This window comes from Globicephala melas, chromosome 8 (assembly GCF_963455315.2).
Source record: "Globicephala melas chromosome 8, mGloMel1.2, whole genome shotgun sequence".
Taxonomy (NCBI): domain Eukaryota; kingdom Metazoa; phylum Chordata; class Mammalia; order Artiodactyla; family Delphinidae; genus Globicephala; species Globicephala melas.
The window spans coordinates 53,462,354-53,489,580 of record NC_083321.1 but is presented as its reverse complement, the minus strand read 5'-3'; the positions used below and the strand labels follow the sequence as shown (position 1 = coordinate 53,489,580).

The 27,227-nt window shown below is 35.9% G+C and overlaps 1 protein-coding gene across 10 annotated transcripts in view; it reads right to left on the bottom strand.

The window, feature by feature from the left end:
- EMSY (EMSY transcriptional repressor, BRCA2 interacting) overlaps positions 1–27,227 on the bottom strand; it is an 82,627-nt gene that overhangs the window by 10,365 nt on the left and 45,035 nt on the right. For 7 of the 10 annotated variants that reach the window (XM_030836028.2, XM_030836019.2, XM_030836022.2 and 4 more), the window contains 8 exons: positions 25,668–25,838; positions 19,565–19,701; positions 16,893–17,066; positions 14,748–14,946; positions 6,675–6,839; positions 4,796–4,951; positions 3,680–3,721; positions 857–1,008 (listed from right to left, as the gene is read on the bottom strand). In XM_030836028.2, coding sequence (XP_030691888.1) covers positions 857–1,008; positions 3,680–3,721; positions 4,796–4,951; positions 6,675–6,839; positions 14,748–14,946; positions 16,893–17,066; positions 19,565–19,701; positions 25,668–25,838 — 1,196 coding nt within the window. The remainder of the gene's footprint in view (positions 1–856; positions 1,009–3,679; positions 3,722–4,795; positions 4,952–6,674; positions 6,840–14,747; positions 14,947–16,892; positions 17,067–19,564; positions 19,702–25,667; positions 25,839–27,227) is intronic. The other 3 variants (XM_030836024.2, XM_030836031.3, XM_030836027.2) reach the window with 2 other exon arrangements.

The window sequence follows — 27,227 nt, the reverse complement described above, 5'->3', positions numbered from 1 at the left end:
TGATAATTTATGTGGCTACTAATAATAAGTCATGCTTAAATCTGATATTTATGATATAACTTTATAATAGAGGCAGGATGCTTTGGGTTTAAATCCTGGCTCTGCCACCCAGAATAGGTTATTTAATTTCTATGAGCATGAGTTTCCTCATTTGTAAGAGAGATAATTCACCCACCTTGCAGGATCATACCAAGAATTAAACAAGTTAAAGTATTTAAAGCTCAAAGCACAGTATCTGGCACAAAATCAATGTCATCAATATATTTTTTCCTTTTCCCCATTACCCTTGGTACCAGATTTTCTGTTTCATACTAATTCATTCTCCTTCCTGTGAGTCTCTTCCTCAACTGATCACATACAGTAAAAGAAGTAAAATATTCAATAAATATGTTAAAAAATGAAAGAAGTCAAATATTTATTTACCTACTTAATGTTTCCATAAGGATTCATTATAAAAGCAAAGAGTAAAACAAATGAAAAACCCAGCAACAGCAACAAACAGCTAAACAAGCCAAATTCTGTTTCATCTGAAAATCTTACCTCAGTGATAAATCCTTCCATAACAATAAAATACATAGAAACAGTGACCAATTCTGATGTCATAGATTCATCTAGATAGCCTCACCCTTTTGAAATGTTAGGAGTTCACAGAAGATCCAAGAATACTATTTCTTAATTACTTTCTGGTGTTAAGACTCTCAGTTCATTTCCCTTACTCACTCCTCACAGATGAAAGAACTATATACAAACACTCCTCAACTCAGTTATTTCCCCTCTTATAAAAGGAGATGAAACTAAACCTTATTTCAGGAAGGAGGCAGTTACAGAAGGTAGGAGGAAAAAGAAGAGATACAACCTGCTGCATGATGTGGGTGATTGCTCCAGGGGAAGATGCTGGGATGGACTTCACCACCACCGAAGTCTGTGTTGCAGTCTGTGACTGAGCCACGTGTTGGAGGAGGGTCCGCTGAGGCTGGGAGGGCTGCTGGGGCTGGGAGCGATGGCTGACTGAAAATAGAGAAGGTGATGATATTTCTCTAGAAATCACCACAGCATCTGTAACCAGCAGTCATTTGAAACAAACGTCTGTGAGATTGCATCACAGAGAGAAAGTGTGGTACTAGGAGGCAGAAGACCAGAGTCTGCCCACTTATGAGCTGTGTGACTCTGAAAAAGTCACTTAGCTTCTCTGAGACTCTGTGTCCTCATCTGTAAAACGGGAATAACAGAGCTATTAGAAGGATGAGATGAGAAATGTATGTGGAAGCACTGTGAAAACTATTATCACAAAGGAGGAACAAATCCCTTAAAGTTATATCCTCTTGTGAGTTGTACTCTTTCTCCAGTGACCTTTACCCCATTAAGGTAACAAAACAACAATCAGTTTCTGCAATCAAATCCCAGACTAATATCTTTAAGGACAGTGAGACAGTACAAGTTCTTTAATCTCTTGGTCCCCGTTCCAGATGCAATACAAAAACCAGAAGCATTCACTCCTTTATATATAAAGTGACACTGTCTCATATCCTAAAGATGTAAGAGGTCAAGGTGATACTGCAGAAAGAGAACTGGACCAAGAGTCACAACTGGATTCTGTCCCGCTCTGCCACCAACCAGCTATGTGAATTTGAAGAGGTCACTTAAACTCTATGTTATTAACCTCTAAAATTTAGAGGTTTTATTTGTGTTTGTTTTATTTTTGTTTTTTTATTGGGATAAAAACTTATTTTTTAGAAGAGGACCAAATGAAGTAATGAATTGAAAATTGTCCTTAAATTGTTAAGTACTAAAATATAAAGTTAACAAAATAACAGAAAAGTCAGTGTTCTTTCTTTCACCTATTCAAATTTAGCTCATCTGACACAAATGAGTGAGAGTATAGTTTAGGAAACAACCCCACCTCTTAGTCTCTTGCTACAAGGTCCCATGGAGTAAACTATACATTTATATTTACATTTATATATAGAAGTAAAACGATACATCTATGTTGATGCCAAACTACCATTTTTAATCAGTCTCAATTTCAACTTTTTTTTTCTTTTTTAAATGTATTTATTTTTGGCTGCGTTGGGTCTGGTTGCTGTATGCAGGCTTTCTCTAGTTGTGACGAGCGGGGGCTACTCTGTTGAAGTGCGTGGGCTTCTCATTGCTATGGCTTCTCTTGTCACGGAGCACGGGCTCTAGGCACGCAGGCTTCAGTAGTTGTGGCGTGCGGGCTCAGTAGTTCTGGCGCACGGCCTTAGTTGCTCCACGACGTGGGATCTTCCTGGTCCAGGGCTCGAACCCGTGTCCCCTGCATTGGCAGGCGGATTCTCAACCACTGTGCCACCAGGGAAGTCTTCTCAATTTCAACTTTTTAAACAGTATAAACAATTATCACTTCTTATTCTACAGACCTTTAAAAATGCTTATGGTCACTAGGAAACCAACTTTTTGAATCAGGAACAGATTAAAACAAATCTGTAAAATTAGCTAAGGATTTTGAGAGTATCAAAACTCTCTCAATAATCCGTGGTTCTAATTCTCATATATCTTGATCTACAATTTCAAGTAGTAGTGGTTCCATACTTTAAAAAGTCATAGTGGAGTGACCCAGGGTAAGGTGAACACTACAAAAATCAGTGTAAAAGTGCCATTTATGTGTTACAGTACAGAACTTTAAAACTAGCCAGTGAAATATAAACAAGCTTTATTTTTATAACATATTCTATCTAAATTCACAAATGCAGTTTTTCTATTGTTGCTATACATATGCCTACATGTGATATGAGGTTATAGGTAGCACCAGCAGTATTCTTTTATAAATGTACTACAGTATCTTACTGTATTTCACAATATGCTTTATATGTACATTTTAAATTATATGTGTTAATAAAATCTTTCATGTGTTCAATCAAACTGAAAAAAGGTTTATATTAAAATAAGTATTGAATCATTTATAATATAACTGAAAAAGAGAAAAAACAAATCATACTAATAATATTAAAATTAAGCAAGCAAATTAATGAAGTTTTTTACTGATGTAAGCATCATCAGAAATGAATGACATTTGAAAAATAAATAGTACATAAATATAATTTCTGATGAAATTATCAGATTATATGGCAGATTTCTGTTGCCCACACTAATCTTCATAATTATTACATTAAATTTATTAAGAAATGAAATGGATTTAATAGATGATCAGCTAAAACCATTTAAAAATAATCCTCATTCAAGACACTATAAATCTCTTCATAGTAATTCCCCAGAGTGCAGAAAAGTTAGAGAAAAATAATATCCACTGCAGGATGATACAAGAGGCCAGGGCCAGGAAGCTGGCTTTGAAGTCAAAGAAAAAACTCAGTGAGGCTGAGGATATATATGATGGGAGGAGATTATGGAAGGGAGGTCACAGAGTGCATACTTGGAAAACAGCTGAAGTGACCTTAACTGGGCCATGTAAACACCATAAAACAGTCACTTATTTCTTTAAACAACTCATTTTTCCAATGTCAAACTGCTCATTTCTGAGAAAGAATCCTAGTATTCTGCAAAAGGAAAGTCTCTCTCCCTTTCACTGAGTAGAGCTTACCTTTCCTCTACCAGATCAGAGTAGAGCGCATCCATTTAAGTGGTTCCCCCTCAAACAATTATATTTTACCTTAGGTTATACTACAAATGGATGCACACCACTTACCTAGAAGGGGAAAAGCAACCTCTGTCCCCTCATCAGTGCGTTCTGAAAAGGATAAGTAAGGGAAGAAATCATAGGTCTTTTCATCTATTTACTGTTTGATAATCTAGTCTATCCCCAGAGGTTATTATTGATTTCCCCAACATACTATGCTCTGCTTTTTGCTAAATAGCTCTAAAGAAAGATACTAGATGGCTTTCCATAATCTTTAATTGGATTTTCCCTTTAGGCAATTTTAACCCATTAATCTTAACAATATCTCCTAAAATGATACCAAAGAACTCCTTTTCCACTTTGTTATTTACATCCTTCAAATATTTGTAACTTTATGTTCTTTTTCAATCACTGCTAAAGAAAACGTAAGACAGGTGTTCTTTACATACTGCCTCATAAATTATCTCTCCTAACCCCTAATTATTCACATTGCTACTCTCTGAACTATTTCAAATCTCAAGGTAATGAAGTGTCCAAAACAGAAAGCAGTATTCCAGGTGTGGTCTCACCAGAATATGAAAGAATCTATTATCCTTCTTGCTCCACTTCTCTACATATGCCATCCAAAAACCTCAATAGTGTTTTGCTGCCAGACCACATTTTAAACAAATACCTAATGTGCTTTCCACCAGAACTCCTAAGTATTTACAGGGATTTAAAATTTTCCACATTTTTTTTATATTTTAAAAAAATTATTTTAATTTTCCACATTTTTTTCTTTACATTTTCTTTACATTTAAAAAAAGAAAGAGGCTTTTATACCTTATTTCTCCCTTGACCCACCTCCCCTTCCCCAAAACTAAAAAATCCAGATGCATATGAATATTTATTCTTATATAAAAGATATTCTATCCTCTCACTGCAACTATTGCCCTATGTTCACAGATGTTATTTATGGCCAACTTGCAGTTTTATATTACTAGCAAACTTTCTAACAACCTATTGATTTTTTCCCCCTGGTCATTAAAGACAGGGTAAATCCCAAGGACAATGTGAATTTGCTCTCAGAGAAAACTGGAAGAGATCTAGAAATATAAAAAATATATTCTCCCCAAAACAACCATCTCATGAAATCCAGAAATGTAGCTCTCCTACCTTAATACTGCTTCTTAAGAGGACACCTACCAGTAGTGATGTATTCAGCAACTAGTTCGGACTCTACCACGGCAATTGATGGACTCTCAGGAGAATGTCTCTTTTCCTGGGTCATCTGAATAGGCACTGCCATTTGACTCAAGTCAATAGTGGGTTGTCTTGGTTTAGATTCCAATTTTTCCTTTACTGTATAAAAAAGTCAGGGGAAAAATTAACTTTTATTACAAACAAGTACTAAAACCAGAGTTGTTCTCGGGAATAATGAACAAGACCTCTGGGGTGCCACATGGGCAGTAACTAAGGAGTCAGTGAATTGAAAACAAAAAAGCAGACTGCTATGTATGGCTGTAGAGTGCACAACTTGTGCAACCATACCCAGTAGCCTAGCAAGAACTCATATGCAATCAGACTAAAATCCGCCCCTATTATCACTAGGCCAAACAATTGCATCTGTTTCCCCTGTACATACTCCCCTTAGAACATTTCCTTTACCCTTCTTCAAGGCAGTACCTGGTATTGTGGAGTTCACCAACCTGAAAACAAAGGGTGAGTAAGCAGTACACAGCATGATTTGCTCTAGGGCACACCTGCCCAGAAGAGCACAACACAGTGAATAGTGACCAGTTTAATTTTATCTATTAAAAATTCAAGATAATCTCCAAAGAAATGTTACAATATTTTTAGTGACTCTTAAAGAATAAAAATTTTCAGTGTCAGGAAAATATGGCCTCTCTGTTACTGCAAAAATGTCGATGGAATGGTCTGGAGTCAAGAATGGTTTCCATGGATAGAATAACTTTCTATATTATCACTTTTTCTACAAAATCATTTGGTTTCTACCCTCTATAAGGCTTTAATGGAAATAGCTGAGTATGTAAAAGATAAGGAGCTGAGGAAATGCCTAAAGCCAAAAATAACACCAATAGAAAGATTAACCAAAGACTTACAATAAAAGCTAGTATTCTTTGGGTAGTGTTGAGTGGATGTTACAAACAAATAGTAACCAGTAATTAAGTACACTGAATGATCATTCAGATTATTCTCACCAAGCATATAATGTAACAAAATCAAGATAATCATTTAAACAAAGAAAGCAAAACAAAACCAAAGGAATACAAAAGTCACCCCACAAATAGAGAGGACATTGAACTAGGAATCAAAAGACATGGACTCTCACTCTGCCACTAACCAACTGGGTAACCTCTCTAGGTCTCGGTTTATTTATCCATAATGAAAGGGTTGGATGAGATCATCGCTAAGGTCCCTTAAATACTCTGACAATATTTGACCTATTATAATAAAAGTCAGTATAACTAACACAGTTTTGCCTAGAGCTTATCAAAGATATTTAGTAACTAGAAATACTGATTGGATCTTGTTAAATAAGAATAGCTTTGCATGGAAGCTCAAGTTGTTAAATTACACAAAGAAGTATGAAGATAAAAAAACAAATTAGAATGCTAGCAAGGCCATTAATGGTGTTTTAGGACCACAAAACTGCCCCATCAATATCAAGGAGGATGGCAGGGGCCCTCCAATCTGCCTCCTACTATTCTTGAATAGAACTGGCAACTGTACTGCATTTATCTCCGTGCTTAGAACTCATAGACCTACTCCTTTCTGGTGACAAAAGGCAACAGGATTGTCCATTTTAAGCAGGAGACAGAGAAGAAAGAGCTCTGCCATTTTTTTCTTCTTTCTACTGATTATAGTCTGTCTATCCTTCAGTACTCCTGTGAACATCCTAATGAACTGACAAGTAAACAGACTGCACCAATGATTATAGACAAGTCCAGAGGGGGGAAATGTGCTCAAATAATAACAAAGAAAATATAACAGTAGTAGTATTTTAGCACAACCCATCTCTAGAGAAAACATGCTTCATTCAATTGAGCATGTGAATTCATACCTGTTGTCTGTTGGAGTTCTAACAGAGCTTTGATTGTTGAAGTAGCTGATTGTGATTCACTGGATACATCCTGATAAATTATGGTGGGGCTAGTCTCCATTGCAATCTCATGTTCTGACCAATCCTGACGCCGGGAAGCAATTACATGAACTACAGGCTGGGAATCTGTTTTATATTAGTTAAAAAAAAAAAACCCTATAAACAAAGTTTCTCTTAAAAAAAAACAATTTGTTTTTTTTTTAATCTTTGTTTTACTATAAACTTCATGCTTTATCTCCCCAAGAAGACTGTAAGCCCCCAGAGGGCATAATGTCTTTCATGTCTGTATTCACTTATTCATTCACTCACTGATTCAACAGACTAGGCACCCATGTGCCTGAGTCAACATTTGGCACTGAGGATATAAAGGAGCTCACAGAATAATCAAAGGATGCTCAAGAAGCACACAATCTGGTTGGAGAGACAGACATGTAAAGAGACAAATTACAATTCAATGTTATAATTGCTATAATAAATAGGTGTGCGTTTGTGTGGGTGGGTGCATGTTTGTGTACAGTAAGAACAAAACGCTGTATGAGTCTTGTTTTCCCCAGTGCACCTAAAAATGTGTTCTGTATTATAACCTGAGCATTCAGTGAACACTTATTGGATGGCTGAGTTACTGAAAGGAAATCCTGTCCATGACAACAAGAATGGATAAATGATCTAGAAGTAGCATGATATGACATGTATAACATTTGGAGTTCAAAGGCTTATGTTACAGTCCTAGCTCTATCAATTATCAGCAAGTTAATTCTCTGGGTCTCAGTATCATTATTTCTAAAATGGCAACACTAAAATTACCTCTCTACCTCACAGGATTTCTAAGGATATAATGAAATGACATACATAAAAGAGCTTTATAAACTATGAAGGACAATAGAAGTGTTTTATTTTGTTGTTGTGGGTTGAAAAGTTCTAAGCCTTTTTGTTAGTTTCCAAATAAATTATAGCCCTAACTCAAGGCGTATTATATTCATGCTATATAAGTATGCATGTAAATACTAAATACACATCAAATCAAACAACAAATTATTTATTGAGTTTTCCGTCTACAGAATAAGTAGGTTGTATTAGACTATTGTTAAGTTCCTACACTCCTTGGTCCAAGATACCACACAGGAAATTATACAGGCTATAAAAGCATGACTCTTACTCGCAAGTTTAGATTATAATGGAGGAGACATAAAATAAAGATATACATATAGCTTTGTATTTTGGGATAAAGTCAAATGATTAGGGCAAATAGGGCAACTATATAGAAAGAAAAAGACTATTGTGAATTGGAATGGTCAGTGAAAGCATCACAGAAAAGAATTCATGCAGCCCTAAAACCAAGAATAAACAACTTAAGTTCAACCTTCTATGAACTTTGTATTTTCAAAAACCACAAAGTTGTCCAAAAAGGTAAAGCGGGGGGCGGGGGGGGGGGGAATGACTCTTAAAAAAACAAAAACAAAAAAACTGTCTTCCTAAAGAAAACAAAATCAATATACAAAATATCTGGAATTTTTATTTACCATTAACAAATTGTAGTTCCGCTCCCCACCCTAGCCTCTAAACACTAGGTAGAATATATACCACACCAGGGATGTATAATTTCCATTAAACTTAAAAAAAATCTAGATGACTGAAGGACAATATCCCGTAGTAATATCAAATGCCACATGAGGCATGTAACAGTTTTTCTTTACTCATTCTAAGTTGATATATAGAATTTAAACTTAAGAGAACTGATTATATTAGGGAATCATTAGTTTTATATAAACTAAGTTCTCAATTTTAAGAATTTCTCATGATGCTATAAGTACCCCTGGCTAGGTGAGAGGACCTATAGGCAAAGAATGACTTTGCAACCCAACTCTGTAAAATACACACACTGAATACCCAGAAGAAAGCAAAAACTGCACCGGTAGAGAGATAAGGTAGAATAAGACTGGAAAAGGAGAACAAATTTCCACATGGGACCACCTGTCAGAGACATCACCCCACATAACATCATCCCATAGGGACTGGGGAGATTGGTCTTTCTCTTTCTGCCCATACTCAGAAAGTGTAGCTGACCATACAAAGCACCAATGCAGCAACCCCAAATGCTGTGACACAGAATGAGGGTGTGAACCTAAATGTGAAAAACATTCCTTGAGTGATTTTCCTCTCTACTTTTGGCTTATGCTTAGACTAGATAAATCTACTGCCTACCAAATCTTATGCTGGGGTCCGAGTGCAATGACTGAGACACCAGGAGCCTGATCTAACAGTTCCATTTGATTATGCAGTGTGCATCCATCTAGACTTTCCTATGTCTCTTGAGGATGATGGCCTACTGACCCTCAGATATCTTTCCCCACAGGTCATTTAACAAATATTTATTGGGCATCTACTACATGTTAGGTACTAGAGATAAACACTGTATTGCTATATTCAAAGGCAGATTCAGGCATCTCTATGGAAGAATGTCTCCTATGTCTTTACAATAAAAAGCCTATATCACATTTGCAAAGAATCATAAGATCTCTCAGCTAGAAAAGACAATCTAAAAGTATACTATCATCAATGATAGTATGATCATTGATAGATGATGATATCATCAATTATCATCAAGTAATACTATCATCAATCCTATGCTAAAATCTTCAAAATATCCCTAACAATCTAGGAATCCCACACCACAGAACTCACTGTTTTCTAAGACAGTTTCTTTCCATCTTTGCACTGTTAGGACAATTAGAAAATTTTCTTATATAGAGGTCTTCTGATCACTACTCAATGGTTCTAGTTCTGTCCATGTACCTACCAAAGACCAATTCTTTTCCCTCTTCCATGTCACAGTCCTCAAGATAACTGACAACAGTTCCGTGTCCCCCACAACCCCACCCAATTTTCATCTTCTCTTCTCCATGATAAATGTCCTTTTTCCACCTACCATTCTTCATATAAAATGATTCCCAGATGCCTTATGCATCTAAACCATCTCTTCTAAACTAAACCCAAGATGTCTATATCCCTTCCATGATATAATAGGTACCTTCCCTCTGAAGTACTGTCATAAAGCCCAAGGTCTTCACAGTATTTAACTGCTTATACAGCTTTGCCCCACATGTTCCAGAGAACATGAATTCCTCAAGATGTTCTGCAAAAGGGACTTCCCTGGTGGCGCAGTGGTTAAGAATCTGCCTGCCGATGCAGGGGACACAGGTTCGAGCCCTGGTCCGGGAAGATCCCACATGCCGCAGAGCAACTAAGCCCCTGCGCCACAACTGCTGACCCTGTGCTCTAGAGCCCACGAGCCACAACTACTGAATCCGCATGCCTACAGCCCGTACTCCGCCACAAGAAAAGCCACTACGATGAGAAGCGTGCGCACCACAATGAAGAGTAGCTCCCACTCATCGCAACTAGAGAAAGCCCGTGAGCAGCAACAGACCCAACACAGCCAAAAGTAAATAAATAATTTTTTTTAAAAAAGATGTTCTGCAAAAGAAGGGTTCCATGGCCAAAAAAGTTGGGGGCATTTTACATTATATCCTTCATCTTTCACAACATATATTAGCATATAATGGCTCTGAAAAGTTCTGCAATAAGTATGTTTTGCTTAACCTCGATTTATTCCTCACCCTCACCATGACCTACCAAGATCATGAAGCTTCTGGAAAAACCATCCTAGAAACCAAGTTGTGGCCTACTTAAAGCAATGTCTTTACAGGATGCATTTTTATATTTGCCTCATGCCATGTTCCATCTTAAATCCTTACTCTTGGTTTTGTCTCCTTTTTCTCTTCCATTTTACTTCACATAATCTTATATTCTAGCTAATCTACCTTAAAACCTTTTGGAAATAAAGAGAATATAAATAAAGAAAACTTTTAACATTTTTTCTTTCTTTTTTAAAAAAAATCTATAACCCAATAAGCCCAATAACCCTATTCCCAAGTGAGAAAGGGAAAATAAGAAGATCCAAATAGGAAGGAAAGCTCAGGCGCTGTGGAAGGCATACGGTCCAATCTTCAGTAAGTGATCTAGGCAAGTATGACCTTGAACTATTAGGGTTGGTCATCTAGCTATCAGTATGTAAAAATACTTCAGGGGTATACAGCTTAAAAGGCCCACCCACTAGGTTAGGGGAAACGCCAAAAAATGTTTTGGACTCAGGCAACAGAAATTAGTTTATAAGGCTGAAGTTTAACTCCGTATCACAGTTATTATGGTTGCTGTTCTGCTGTTTGTTCATTCAGGGACTTTTACTGGGTGTCTACTTAGAGCTAGCTAACCTCTTCGCTAATTATTGAATATATAGAGATGAATATGATCCTTGCCTTTGAGAAGCTAGTAGCCTAGTGGAAAGGAAAATAATTATATTAAACAAACAAAAAAAAGTACAAAATAAAATGATCAATGATAAAATAGCTGGTAGTACAAAGCAACTTCGGAAGCGTAGTATATAGAAGGAGTGATGAACCCTCCTAGGGTGATCAAGGAAAGTGCCACAACAAGGTGAAGGTGAAGGTCTCTATTCTAGACTGTGAGGAGATAGTTCAGAAATAAGGTATAAAAAAAAAAAGAAAAAGAAATAAGGTATAAGGCCTAAATTGCTCCTCCTTGCGGGTGGGGAATGGTGGGGAAAGTTTCGAAACCACAAGTAGAATCAAGAAATTCCTTGGCATAAAAGACATCCTTATTCTAAGACTTGTGTAAAGGAAGTCACCAGAAAAAGGATATGAAGTCAAGCAAAGTTGATTCATTATTACAGTAGAATGCCAACTATCTAACAAATAATGGGCTTTAGAAAATTATCAATGGATGCTTAAACTAGTAGATAAATGTTTTATGAGGAATATGATGTTTATATAGTCTCAAAGCATCTCCCATAAATTACCATTAATCTCAGAGGGAAATATGGTAACTTCATAATGCAAAAAAAACGGGAAGACATCATCTTAATTAACCAAGAGATCGACATTAACGACATCAATATTGGGACAAACTGACATCAGTGCCTCCTGATAAGACAAAGCTAAGGATATATCACATCTGTGGAATTCCTGCTGAATCAAACGATAAAGAAACATCAGACAATACCAAATTGAAGACTATTCTACAAAGTAACTGATTATTTCCTTCAAAAATGTCAAGATCAAGAAACACAAAGAAAGGCTGGAGGATTATCCAAATTTAAGGGGAAAAAAGAGCCATGACAATTAAATGCAACTAAATGTAATGCATGATCCTAATTTGGATTGTGGACTGGTGGGGGGGGGGCAGGTGGTGGTAAAACTTCAAAGAACATGATTGGACAGCTGATGACATTTGAGTGGATTGTAGATTACAGAACTGTAACTTCATATGTCTTGATTTTGATAACTGTATTTTAGTTATGAACAGACTAACCCTTAAGAAATATAAACCTACAAATGTAAGTATTTAGAGGTAAAGGACATAATATCTACAACTTGCTCTCAAATGGTTAAAAAATTTAAAAATTATAGACACAGGGAGGACAGAAAGAGAATCAACAACAAAGCAAATAGGGCAAAATATAAATAAGTGGTGAATCTAGGTAAAGAATATACACAGGAGTTTTTTTTTTTTTTTTTCGGTACATGGGCCTCTCACTGTTGTGGCCTCTCCCATTGCGGAGCACAGGCTCCAGACGCACAGGCTCAGCGGCCATGGCTCACGGGCCCAGCCGCTCCGTGGCATGTGGGATCCTCCCAGACCGGGGCACGAACCCGTGTCCCTTGCATTGGCAGGCGGACTCTCAACCACTGCGCCACCAGGGAAGCCCACAGGAGTTCTTTTTAATCTTCTTGCAACTTTTTGTAAGTTTGAAATTACATTAAAATTTACTAAAAAGAGGTGCACTAAAAACTACAAAAGCGATATAAAGAAAGAATGGACTCTTATATAGTGCTTCTATTCCCCGTTAAGTATGACCCTCTTATACCTTGAAAACCAAACATAAGTCTTAGACTGATCAAAACCTTTATCCCTTTCCCTGGCGGTCCAGTGGTTAAGATTCTGCATTTCCACGGCAGGGGGCGTGGGTTTGATCCCTGGTCGAGGAGCTAAGATCCCACATGCCCTGAGGTGTGGCCAAAAAAACCCCCAAAAAACCCAAAAAAGCCCTTTATCCCTTTCTCTTAAATCATAGCATATGTTTTCCCAGTCCCTTGTCTTTGTGAGAATGTACTAAGGAACTATACAAGGATATGGTGAGAGGAGTAAATGCAGAATATAAAAACTGGCTTTATAGGCAACTATATTACATATACCTACTTTGAATGGTGAATTTTTTCTGTATTACAGAATATTTTAAAAAGAAGTAATATGCAATGAAAGATAAACAACAAAAATAAATGAGGCCATATATAATAACAGATCAAAGAGCAGAAAACTTTACACTCAATCAGTTCCAAAAATAGCCAAATTTTTGTCCCTTTCTTAGAATGAAAATTGAAGGCTCACTAATGAAATGGCATGTTAGGGAAGTAATGATTGGCTTATAGCTCTTTTGGGAAAAAACTAGCAATTTCAAAAGATAACCTGAGATTATGTATACACAGACATCTACTGTTCAGGTCCCCATTTCAGCACCAATTCATAACCTAAACATTTTACTGGCCCACTATGAAAATATTTCTCAAGGGAAAAAAAAGGCTGGTATTATTCAAATAACTACAGACTTAAAAATAAAAGAGGGAAAAAAACATCTGATGAGTTAAACTAAGAATGGAATCTATACATATCAAATCAGTAAGTCTAAAAGAAATAGAGAATAAGCATCATCTTACTATAACTAGACATAAACTGATTCATAATCAATACAGAATAATAAATTAAATCTTAGCAAATTGATTCAGAAAATATTACTATTATTGATAATATGCAGAAGAAAATTATCCATTTTCTAAAATGAGTGCCATATTGTCTGTTTGTTAAAATCAACATTTTAATTTTTAACTGATGAGTTTTCAAAGACCATTTCAAATGCTACCTCCTTCATGAAGCTTTCTCATGAAGTTTAATACATAATATAAACTAATAAATAAATGTCAAATTGAATTAATGGAATAATCAGCAATGTGAACGACTAGTAAGACTAATCTAGGAAGATTCCACTGAAGAGTTAAAATAATAATTCCTGCACAATATGAAGAAGCTGTATTAGAAAAGTGAAGGTGCCAAGAAAGCATTCCAGAGACAATAATGGAGAGGTGAGGAGAGGAAATGGAGTGAGTGAGGAATGATCAAGAGAAGATAAACAGTTTTGTTTGGATATATCAGAGCTTCTAAGTACAGGTATAAATATACTACCTGACAATATGGGTGGTTAAGGTAACTGACAGACATGGGTACTAGATTTGTAGAAAGTCTCAAAGCTTATGATCATGAGTCTATTTCAAATGACTTCCTAGAACAACATAATTAAAATAGCACTAAGGATAATGATTTTCCCTATTATGGAGTCTGGCTTCATAGCACCTTCCTTATAATTAGGACAACCATATAATTATCACTAAACTGGAACACTTTTGAGAGTGAAAGCGAATGCTATTAATAATTATTCTAGAACAGAAATAAACTAAGACTTGTCCCATGCAAACTGCAATGTATGATCACCCACTTACAGCCCACTTATGGCCCCATCTCTGACCACCTTGATCCTTTCTCAAGATTCAGCAACAACCATTTCAAAAGGTATATTCACTTTCTTGCATACTTCTCCTACTTACTCAAAGCAAACAGAAGGAATCACAGCTCTATCCAGTTTGATAATACCTACCTGCCAAAATCATCATCTAAAATTTACCAATTACTTGATGAACATATGCCAGGCAGGAAAGAATGGTAATAAGCCTTACCAAAAACAAAACTTCAGCTCACTGATTACATATCAAACAAAAGACAATAAAATCAAAAGAACTAACAAGTCAAAGCATACATGTTTATTTGAGATCCCTAGATTCAACTATTTTAGGACTAGGGCACTATGTCAGCAGTAATTACATAAATCAGAAGTAAAATGGATCTTACCTTGGGAACTTTGGGAGGACTCCGTAGAAGAGGAACTACTATCTGTATAACTCTGTGGTTCTTCTTTTCCCTCCTGAATAGATGAATTACCAGCCTCTGCCACCCTGGATGCTTGCTGTAATGTTTCCGTGACCAGCTGCCTTGTTTGTTCACTAACAACTGTAGCTTGAAACGTCACTGGTTTAGGTTTAATAAGAACCTAGAACACAAGCAAAAATACAACCAGTATAAATTTAGAGCATTTAAAAAATGCTTAACTTCTAGGTCATGATGAAACAAATATTTTCCTGACACAGAAAACGGTGCTCTGTACATTTATTATACTTTGGGCACAGCACTGTTCATCAAAGACTAATTCAATCTATGAACAAATTATAGCAGGCCACATACAAAATTTCAAGCGGTACATGCTACATTACAACAGCTATGATTCTAACAAGAGCCTTTGACCCTGTTTTTTCTTGCCTGTAATGACTTCAGGAGTCATTTTACAGTCTGTAGGCTATACAGTAGAAAGATAGTCACAAACTAAGGATGGCAGAACAGAAAGACACAAGGAGCCTAGATTCCCAGGGGAATTTTTGAGTCACAATAACAGTCCAGGATTTCCTTCCTCTGAATATTTATCAACATAATAAAAATAAAACCCTAATTTGTTTAAGCCACTGTTCTTCAGGTTTCTTTTCTTTAGCAACCAAATGAAATTCCTAATGAACACAACTGCCCAAAGTAAAATTGCTAAGGACCTAAGTCATCTTTGAAGAAATCCCCAGAGGAACACTAATTTAGACAACTATTACAATCGATAAGGAACATGCGATAGATCAACTCTTGGCAAAGGTCAAAACCACAGACACTACAACAAGTGAAATGGGAGAAAAGTTTCACAGTGAACCATTCCACTTCAAAATCTGGACTCTGGGAGTTAACTTCAATTGGGTACATGGAATAAAAATATTATTTCACCACAATTATTTTTTATTTCTCCCATATATAAGTTTCTAAACCTTTTCAGACTCTTTAAGTCACCATTTCCAAAAATTCAAGAATGAAAACATGGGTTATGACTTAGATGATAGAGCAAATGAAACTGTTACAGTTGAAATTTAAAGGCAATTTGAACTTATTAGAAAATCACAAAACTTATTGTTTAGATATGTAAACTATTTGGCTATAATACTGAGGGAACTGATTCTAAAGGCAAATTATTAGTTTATAGGTAAATTAGTAGCTTTTACAAAAATTCTAGGATAGCATTTCTCAACCAAAGCTGACATCGATTCCTTTGATATTCTCAGAAAAGTAAAGTACCTGCAAAATAAACAGTAGCCCAGCAACACAGGATTAAATCCTGAGCCTCAGTTTCCCAGACAAATCTCCAGAAAAGCTCCCTTATCGTTTACTTGTTGAAAAATGAATGGATCTTCAGCTTCTCCATTATTTAGGTTTCAAGTAAATCAAATTTTATAATATCCAAAGTGCTTTCAAAGGCCATATAAGCTTATAAAAAATACTTTTGAGAGATTATGAATAACCATCATCCCTCAACCATCTTCTTCTCAAAAAACAATATATACCTTCAGCAAATTTCATTCCAAGGGGATTCTTTTTTTTTTTTTTCAAAGATTTAATTTTATTTATTTTTTTGGCTGTGTTGCGTCTTCGTTGTTGTGCACAGGCTTTCTCTAGTTGTGGCGAGCAGAGGCCACTCTCGTTATGGTGCGTGGGCTTCTACTTGCAATGGCTTCTCTTATTGTGGGGCACCGGCTTCAGTAGTTGTGGCTCACGGGCTCTAGAGCGCAGGCTCAGTAGTTGTGGCACACGGGCTTAGTTGCTCTGCGGCCTGTGGGATCTTCCCAGACCAGGGATCAAACCCGTGTCCCCTGCGTTGGCAGGCGGATTCTCATCCACTGCGCCACCAGGGAAGTCCTCCAAGGGGATTCTGTTTTCTAAGCTTTGCTCATGACATGACACAAATATTTAAGATGTATATTTTTTTAAGTACTGAAAAGTACTATTTTGAAAACAGATGATTATACACATTCAATCATAACTTTTAATAATCTGATTCTTTAAATATTACTGATCTTTTCTAGGAATTTGAAATATACCAGAGTCAAGAAAAATCACCATATCTTAGCATACCTGTGTTTTCCCTTGCTGCCCATAAACAATTTTTGTTGGGATGATTTTAGCTGCTGGTTGAACTGTGGAACCTATTCCTTTTGGCTGAGTTACAATCATTTTGGTGATGGGTCTTGTAGCAGTGATAATAGCTGGCTTTGCTCCTGTTGGTACCGTCTGAATAGTCTTTTCTCCCTAAATTGAAGTCAGTAAATATATGAGATTTATATGCATTTTTTCACTGAAAATCACAGAAAGGTTTTACCAGGATGATGGGCAAAGGGCTGTAAACTCTGCAACAAAGTACAATGTTTCCAGGTGATCAAAAATCTTAGATCTAGTTGAAATGATCTCAGAAGTCCTCTGACCAACCTTCTGTCCTATGAAGGCATTAAATACTTCTTGGTGAGTGAATTTAAAAAATCACCTTATGTAAGAATACTTATTATACTGTCTCATTCATAGAATATGTACATAAAATAAGAGTCAAAAATTATAGAAGAATATATACTAAAATGCTAACAATGGTTATCTCTAAGTGTTGGGACTATAGGTCTTGTCCCCCCAACATTCATCTTTATTGACGTTTATCTGAAATGAACATATGTGTAATAAAAAAATTACTGTGCATTTTACCAATAGCTAAATGTTCACATACAAAATAAACTACCTCAGTTCCCCAAACATGAAATTATAAGGATATATAGCAGAAGGCCTCTGTGAAACAGTATGGGCAAAAGATGAAATCAGGAGAGATATTAACATTCTTTCTGAGGTTACATGGGAAAATACAAAGAAAAAACATAGGACTTCTCCAACGTCAGCATGTTACTAATATCACTTTAGTCTATTAACTAGATAGTTTAAGCCCATTAACTTTTCACCATTTTCATGGTGCTTTATTCTTTATTCTTTCTTCTTTATTCTGCTTTATTCTTAAGTACCATTTTCTGGTCAGTTATGGAGTCAATACTTGAGCTTAACTAAATTAAATTCAAATACAGTCATTTTACTAAACTATTAAAATTTTAAAAATTAAAATCCATAAAAAGTAAAGGATCTGAAATTTTTTCACCTTATCAGTTTTTCTTTTTAGTCATCATCACCTAAATGTGTGGCCATCTAAACTTAGCAGCCAGTAAAAACAAAGCACCCAGGTGAGCTGGCAAAAAGGTAATCACTCTGTGAATTTAGAGCTAAATGATTACAAAATTCACATGTTTAAATATCTGCCGCAGTTATCTAAGGGAAACATGGAGTGTCTGCCAATCATGTGATTACTTATTTTAATACATGTACACCCTTCACAGCAGCATCTCTGCAAAGAGCTCTAGTTCATTTGCCAAGAGCTGCTAGTTTGCAAGTGGGCATGCCCTTCTATTAAGTAGCTCAATGGGGCCTGTCCAAGTATAATTAAAGACCATTCAAAACCAATCAAAACCAACTAGCAGGCTATTTTTTGAAAAAGCTCTTCTGGTGTGTGTGTGTGTGTGTTTACGCATACACAGGTAAGCAAGTTATGAGTACAGGTACATGTACATATGTGGTTAAGCTGATGGTCTTATACTCTGATCTGCTTGTTTGACTATCATTTCCTGTGTCAAACTGTTGCTATTAGATGTATATAGCAGCTAGTACTCACACACACTATTCTTAGATCTATGTGACCATAGGACCTAGAGTACATGGCACTCCCCTCTTTTAATATCAAGTTCCATGAAATTACAAACCAAAAGATAAAGCATTCTGAAAATCTGAATTCTAATCCTGGCTTTACTTTTGGCTTACTATGTGAACTAAGGCAAGGAACAATCTATGTTTTCCCACGTGATGAAAAAATCTAATACTAGACCCCTACCAACATTGTAAAGACTGTGATGCCTAGGAAGCTACTAGAGATCAACTACAATGAAGTATAGCATTTTTTTTCTAGCAAAGTAGGGACACTACCAAACCTAGATAGTTAAGTACAAAGAGTAATAACAGTAAGAAAAAAAAATTATTGAGGACTTCCTATGTGCCAGGCACTGTTCTAAGCACTTTCAACAGCTACCAGTTAGTTACTCAACAAATTCACTGGTAGAGATCATCATCCCCAACGTACAAATGAGGAAATTAAAGATGAGAGAAGTCGAATAAGTTAGCCAAAGTCAAACAATTATGATACTCAGAGACAAAGCCTAGGTTTGGCTAACTCCAAATCTCTTAACCTCTTAACAACTGCCTTCAGAACTATAAATGAATCTGTTATTTATTTGATTTTTTTTCACTAGCTCAAAGACGTAAAAATGAAAGTAACAAATCATTGTCATTAATTTAGTCTTAGTCCCAAATATTTCTCTTTGCCTAGCCTAGGCGAAATACTAGACTGGTATCTATTGGCCAAAAGCAGGAATAAACTGTCCTCTGACAGAAGTCCCTCTGTAGTTAACCCAGTGGAATCTTCCATCTGGACCAAGCTAAGCATCTAAATCATGGTCATAAGCAACTTAGCTATGAACAACATGTTTTAGAAATTACTATAAAAAATGGCATCAGTAGGTGGTGTTTTTTAACAGTTATTACATCACAGCAGGGGTAAATCAAGCCATTCTGGCCATTGTGGGTTCTGAAGTCCTTAGACAAATATTTGTATAGCTGGTCTTTAAAATCCTTAGTGGATTGCTGACTCTGCAGTTCAAGCTCTTACTTACTCCAGCATTTAGCAATGTTGTGACAACGTTTTTGCCCGGGAGGCCTTGAATGGTGGTTCCTTTTCCTGTAGTCTTTTGCACAACAATCACATTGGGCTTGGAAGTCATTGGGATTGTAGTGATTTTGGTAGTCGTTCCTTAGAGAAGGGGGGAGAAAAGGAGGCCCGAGTTAAGGACTAGTGATATTTGGTTACTTCTGTTTATGTTGTATACAATTAATACATGTAGTTGATGTCATCCCTAGATGACGTGAAAGCTGTCATGAGGATGAAAATGAAGGCCTGGAATAATAAATTACAAGTTGTCCTAGAATGAGAGAATATTAAGAATTGACTCTTACAGCATTCATCTTTTTGGAATCTGAGGGCCTACACACCAAACTCAAAATCTAAAAATATCACTATCTGCTTCCCCATCAATATTCCTCTCCTGACTAGTTAACTGAAACAAATTAGAAGCTCTATTCCATGACAAACATTTCTCCCAAACTCAATGGTATTACCTATGTGACTAGTGTGATAGGAAAACTCTTCAAAAAATAACATAGAAAAGAGGTAAATATGTATCAAAATTCTCATGTAACACTAGACTATAGAGAAAATTGATGAAATGTCATTTATTTTTATGTGACAAGAAAAACACAAAATAAACACAGTCACAGACCAAGTCAGATGAAACGTATACTCATCACCTGCAACACTCTGAAAAGTCAGAGGATGAAACCCTAATTTATATACTTATATATATAAACTTATATTTTCCATCATTAACATCTATGTAGTAGATCTATATCTACTGATCCAAACATATTATTATCTTACCCTCTCCCCCACATCCTTCCACAAACTGCTTCTCTTCCACCTATCAAATCTATCTACCTATCAAATTTATACCCTATATTCTTCTGATTGTTCAAGTTGGAAATCCTGGTGTCAATCTTTGCTTCTTGCCTTGTCTTCATTCCCTGTACCCTCTAACAAAATGAAAGCCCCTTGGCTCCGCACTGTATCTTTTCACGCCACTGAGTCCTCAGTGCTTAGCACACACTGTACGGCAATTACTCAAGTAATCATTCAACGAGTATGTGAATGAACTAAATTTGTCACCAACATATGTCTTCTTTCAAAATGTTATCAATGCCAGCTCAATAGACAGGCCCACATCTCTTTTGGCTTCCCATATTTTCTCCCTATTTCAAGTTTCTCTATCATTCAAATAGCTCTGATGCATCCTGCCATAGCAAACATCCTAAAAAAACAAAAAAAACTCATTTCACCATATCAAGAACCAACAACATGTGAAATTGGTCCAAAACCTTCCAAATCCCCATTGTATTTAGTTCCAACTTCCTGTCTTGGGTTTCAGAATCCTTTATAATCTGGCCTTAAATCCACCAATTAGATCTTATTTGTTCCTACTCCAAAATACACACCATAAACTCTAGTTTAACAAGTAACTCCTTTTACTATGGCTTCCTATTACCTACCACACAAAGACCAAACTGCTCTGCTTAGCCCTCCAGGTTCCATCAGACCTTAATTTTCAGGATTATCCAATATATACCTCTCCTTCAATGTGCTGGTTTCCACACTGGTCCTTGAGCACACCAATCCCAGTGCTACTTCTGCACCTATAATTTTCTCTGCCTATGAAAACAGGCAAGTCATATTTTTCTGCTATAGGCCTGCATATCATTTATCAAATGACTAAGCACAGAATGGGTACACATTAAAAACACAACTGATTAATATACTCTCAAGAATAAAAGTTAAAATTTAATCTTTTCTACTGAGAAACCTTAGCATTCCTTACTAGTTTTAGAAATAAGATTGCACAAGAATAAGAATATTCTAGTTATATGTCAGTTTTTGGCCATCTTGTTACAATATCTTTATAATACACTTGCCATCATCTAATGCCTCATCAGTCCAAGGTAACATGCTCAGGTAACATAAAAAAGCACTTTTATCCGTGGGCCAGTTTCACAAATGTTTTTCCCTTTACCTGCAGTCTCTGAATAGTGAACTGTTAAGAGCCACAAAAACCAAGCTGCCTCTTATCCACTTATATCAACTTTAACTATTAACTCCAGTCCCTCATATGTGATTATGATGCCTCCTCTGACAATGCTCCCTCACCAAATAATTGGTTAATAAAAAAGTGTTCTTAGAAAGTAAGCATTAAGAACTATCTCAAGGAAATGTAAACCAAGATTTAACTCCATACCAAAGTACAAGGATCACTTTTTTGACAAAACTTGCTTAACAAATGAATTATATTTATAACTATGAAAATGTCAAATCCTTTCCATTACGGGTGTGTCAATTTATGAGACAGTTGCAAACCAAGATCACCAGCTTAACAAAATGGGAGGTGGGGGCAATGTTAGAAAACAGAAGAAAAAGGCATAGCATAAGGAAAAGCAAGTACAGCATTATATTACAATTATGAATAAATTAAGAATACAATTTATGACTAGAATTATCAAATTATAAAAGTTTAAAATTTCAATAGCATGTTTCTATATCTCAGGTGACATCTACATTATATTGAAGAAAGAAGTATTACTCATTTAAAAAAAAGTCTTCCTCGGACTTCCCTGGTGGCACAGCAGTTAAGAATTAGCCTACCAATGCAGGGGACATGGGTTCAATTCCTGGTCCAGGAGGATGCTACATGCCGCGGAGCACCTGAGCTCATGTACCACAACTACTGAGCCTGTGCTCTAGACCCCGCAAGCCACAACTACTGAGCCCATGTGCCACAACTACTGAAGCCCACATGCCTAGAGCCCGCGCTCCACAACAAGAGGAGCCACTGCAATGAGAAGCCCGTGCACTGCAACGAAGAGTAGTCCCTGCTCACCCCAACTAGAGAAAGCCCACACGCAGCAACAAAGACCCAACACAGCCAAAAATAAACAAATAAATAAATAAATAAAGTCTTCCTCTATGTTTTCACAGTATTCAGTGTATAGTTCTCATGTTACAAGAGACTATACAAGTTCACCTGTTTAGCATTCTTTAGGGCAGAGAATGCACCTCATGTACATCACGGTGTATCACAGCATCCGACCACATATCTAGTTCATAGCGTATTAGAGAACTCACCTATACATAGTCTTTACTTATAAGGAGTCAAGATACAATGGGTGCAAGTAAATGTGAATCACATTTGGATCATGGGCCATGATACTGACGCATTCCAGAGATTCCTATTCAAAAATAAGATGCCTGTAAAAGTTTGAGCATTATGGTAGGTAGGCTTAAAGAACACAAATTTATTGGCCCAGATTTTACTATTCACAGATTCTTAAATCACTCTGACAATCTTGGTTTTTTGGATAATGTTTTATGTGTTACTTTGCTCAAAGAATGAGCAAATGAATGAACAAATGGACAAGTATATAGACGCAAGCCTTGCCTGGACGTTGTACTAAAGATCAAGGGAATCAAAATCAAGTCCTGCCATTGTCAAAGGTTCTCATAATGTCCTTAGAGTCAAGATAATGAGTTTACCTCTGGGTTCTGAAGGAACCCATCTTCTGCATAAAATAGGCATGATTTTTCAACAAAGCTCTCCAAAAGACTTACATATCTAATAGTTCTCTCTATATATACACATATAAGTAAATATTTGATTCCATAAGACATGAATTAAATAACTGCAAAAATAGTCATGCCTTCCACTTAATTGCTTATTCTAATAAAAACTTGACCTTTCTAGAAAGCACTTTGAAAGCATGAACTTGCCTTCCAAGATATTATACAAAGAAAATAAGAACTTCACATAATAATTTATGTATAATGATGTTTGTCACAGGATTATTTATGACAAAAAAAATTGTTAAGTAACCTAAAACATTCAACAATGAATAAACAGTTAAATCATGGTGCATCGTATGAGAGAACACTGTATAGTAATTAATCTGGGGAGGGGGTGGGGTGTCAAAATACATTTAATGGAATGGGAAAATGATATTATTATATGAAAAAAGATTAAAACTGATAGTATTAGATCTAAATTTAATTTTAAAAATATACATATATACACAAAAACATTTATACAAAAATCTAAATAGAAAAAGGAATAAACAGAAATATATACACTTAAATTTTAACATATTTCTCTAGATGGCGAAAATTACAGGTTTTTAATTTTCTTTGTATACCTTTCTGTATTTTCCAAATTCCCCACAATAAAGGGGAAAATATCATTTTTTTAAAGCCTTCTATGCTTACAACCAGGTGTTTGAGTATATTTTAAGAAAAGCATTTCTTTATGGTTGTGGGTTGGTGGGGGCATGGACTCTAGTATCCAGCATCTGATCATGGATGAAGGCAGAAAACTATCTAAATTCATCCAACCAGGCTTATCGGTTTACTGTGAAAAGACAGGGATTGAAAACTACTAATAAACTAACCGATAATCCCAGTATCATAGAGCAACAAGAGTATTATAAAATAAGAAAACTATCTTTATAAAGAATACTGATATGTAACGTAAGGATCAGTTTAAAGCAGTCAGAAATGAGAGAAGTTCTTTAGAATTAAAGTGTCAAATAGTGAAGCAAAGGTTGAGGCAAAATGAGCTCCATGCAATGAATAAAGCTATTTCAGCTGTGAGCCCAGTACATCCTATAGTGCTGAAAAAGTTTAAGAACTCTTCCTCTGTACACCCATACACTTGAAATAGTGACTAACCATGAGTTACTTCATATTTAAAAACAAAGGTGGATGAAATGTATACATGTGTAGGGTATATATCTCACCGCCTCTTTGCTTCTAGGGCAATGTGCTTGCCTGTATTGCTCTAACCTCATACAAAGCAGCTAAATCATAAATAAGGTTTGAAAACAGAGGCTTTATGACATGTAGACATTCCTCCAAGCTATATGGTATTAAGAATTCATATGTAAGTAAAGAAAAACCCTTATGGTCATAAAAAGCTATACACTAATAAGAAACATGATTACTTTTTGAAAAATGTTTAAGTATGCGCTCTATACTATTTAAAGATATTGTCAGGTAATAAATTATAATTTGAGTTTTAACTGTGTTATTTAAAATATCCTCTTAAAAGCTGGAGTATGATGATTCTTTCCCTACTGATTTCACCCTCCTCAGTTTGGCAAACATTGAAACTTACACTTAAAAAGTAGAGCCAAATTTACCAGCTTTAAATGTAGTGCTTTATGCCAATACCATGCCCTGCTTTTTTTTTCACTCCTTGAGTTATCAGCAACATCATATTACTGCCAGGAACTTCAATCCCTTCACTTTAAAATGTTAGAACAATTCACCTGGGGCATACAAAATATGGCTAGTCTACAAAAATGGTAGACAGTTAAAGTCCACAGGGCTTGCTTGGTCAGAGATTATTCACATCATTTTAATTAAAAAATAATAATCAATGAAAATGGATACCATGTTAACATTCCAGTTCAGGATACACAACGCAAATATTGCAGGAATAAATGAGCCAATAAAAACCAGGTAAGGTTCCAAAACACCAATAAATATTAGCCTTCACTATCTGAGTAAAACATTTTTAAAAAGTAAATAGCCAATATAAATGGTGAAAAGCAAATAAAAATATTCAAGTATTTTTATTTTTAATATGCTAAAGTGACATTAGTAATTGAAATTATGAGATATGATCCCTCAAACATATTTAGACTAATAAATACTAGTTCTTCCTCTATCTAGCTTGTATGGTTTTGGACAGGTCAAGTTCATCCTCTAAACTTAAATATGTCTGTACCTGTAGACTGGGGCTGATACCAACTATTTCAGAGTTATGAGGTATGAATTGATAAATGGGGCAATACTTTGTAAATGAAAAATCTCTACGCAAATGTAAACCATAATCCTTCCATTCTGATTAAATGCAACTAAATGTTCTAAAACTCTCAAAAGTTTAACATATGAAGATTTAATACTAGAACTAAAAAACTATACTTAATCACTAAAACATCAGGACTAAAAACAAAGTTCTAGATTTCTAAGCAGAAAACTGCGATCAAACAGAATCCTTCCAACAGTGAAATGTTTTTTCCTCTTATTGGTCACCTATACCTTTAATGTACTTCAGATATACCTACCAGAAACTATATTACTGCTAATTATCTTGCCCCCCAAGGTAGCTAATGATTTGGGTACTACTGTAATAATGCTACCACTGGTAGTTTTCACGTAGGTTGCAGCTCCAGGGGTTGCAGCCATCCGACCTATAGATGGGCTCACTGTTGGCCGAGTATAGGTTGCCTGTGTGCCTATAAAAGGGAAAAGCCAAGAGAAAAACTTGTCATAACTTTTAGAAGAATGACGATTTATACAGTTTAACTATAATTCAACATAATCTACATTGCTTTAACTTGAAAATGGAATTTCAAGGTGTCAAGCCATTAAGTAACAATTTATAGCCAGTTTTCAATGCACATAGCAAGAACTATAGCCAACTCAATTTGAATTAATTTTACATGTAAAATTTTGTAATGTGTTGCATCAAATTACTAACCCCAAGAAAAAGTATAACCAAGTCTGTTCCCTTCTTCCATTACCCTTCTTCCACTAGTTTGATGCCAAAAGAAACTTAAATTTAATCATCTTTCCTGCCAGAGCATTTTAGATATTTCTGTTATAGATTTCAAGGTCTCTGCATCTGTTTTATGCCGTCTCAGTGCCAAACCCAACGGCAGCACTCAGCAAATAAGGCAGTATATTGTTTGACTAAAATTTTATAAATTTTTAGGGCTTCCCTGGTGGCACAGTGGTTGGGGGTCCGCCTGCCGATGCAGGGGACGCGGGTTCGTGCCCCGGTCCGGGAGGATCCCGCATGCCGCGGAGCGGCTGGGCCCGTGAGCCGTGGCCGCTGCGCCTACGCGTCCGGGGCCTGTGCTCCGCGGCGGGAGGGGCCCCGGCAGTGAGAGGCCCGCGTACCGCAAAAAAAAAAAAAAAATTTTATAAATTTTTACTGTTTTGTACTCTGCTACCCTCTAAATATATTTCAATCTTTTAAAGAGATATTCCATCATTTTACTAGAGATTAAAATTGAAGCTGCCAAGAGTTACCAGGAATATTTCTTCTTAGCCTAAAAAGTTCACTATTTACATATTTCCTCTTAACTGACCCATTAGAATATTTTTCTTCATATCTCTCAAAGGACTTTACATTCTTCCCCACTATTTCTAGAACTTTTTCCTTTCCCCAAACAGGAATTAAAAATTAACCAGATAAGCCTGTTGCAGTTTGTCACAAATCTGGTAACTCAGAAACACTATTCCTAAGCACTGTTCCTAAATTCCTAACACTGTTCCTAAGAGCCGTTAGTTTTGGGGAGAATGAAGATAACTCAGATAAACACATTCTTCAACTGAAAAAAATTTTTTCATGATAATTAGATTCAGGGGTCACTGTGATAACTATTTCAACAACCCCCTCCCAAAAATGGTTTTACTCAGTTAGTATTTACCGTTTTAAAATATAATCACTACCCAAAAAAGGGAGAAGTGGAAGAACATTAAGTAGAATTACTTTAAATTGATTACAAACATACATCTAAATCAGAAAAAAAATCTAGTGCAAAATAATTATGCTATGAAGATACACAGTTAGAATTAGTTAATTATAGCTGGAAAATATTTCAACTTAAGCTTTTGTT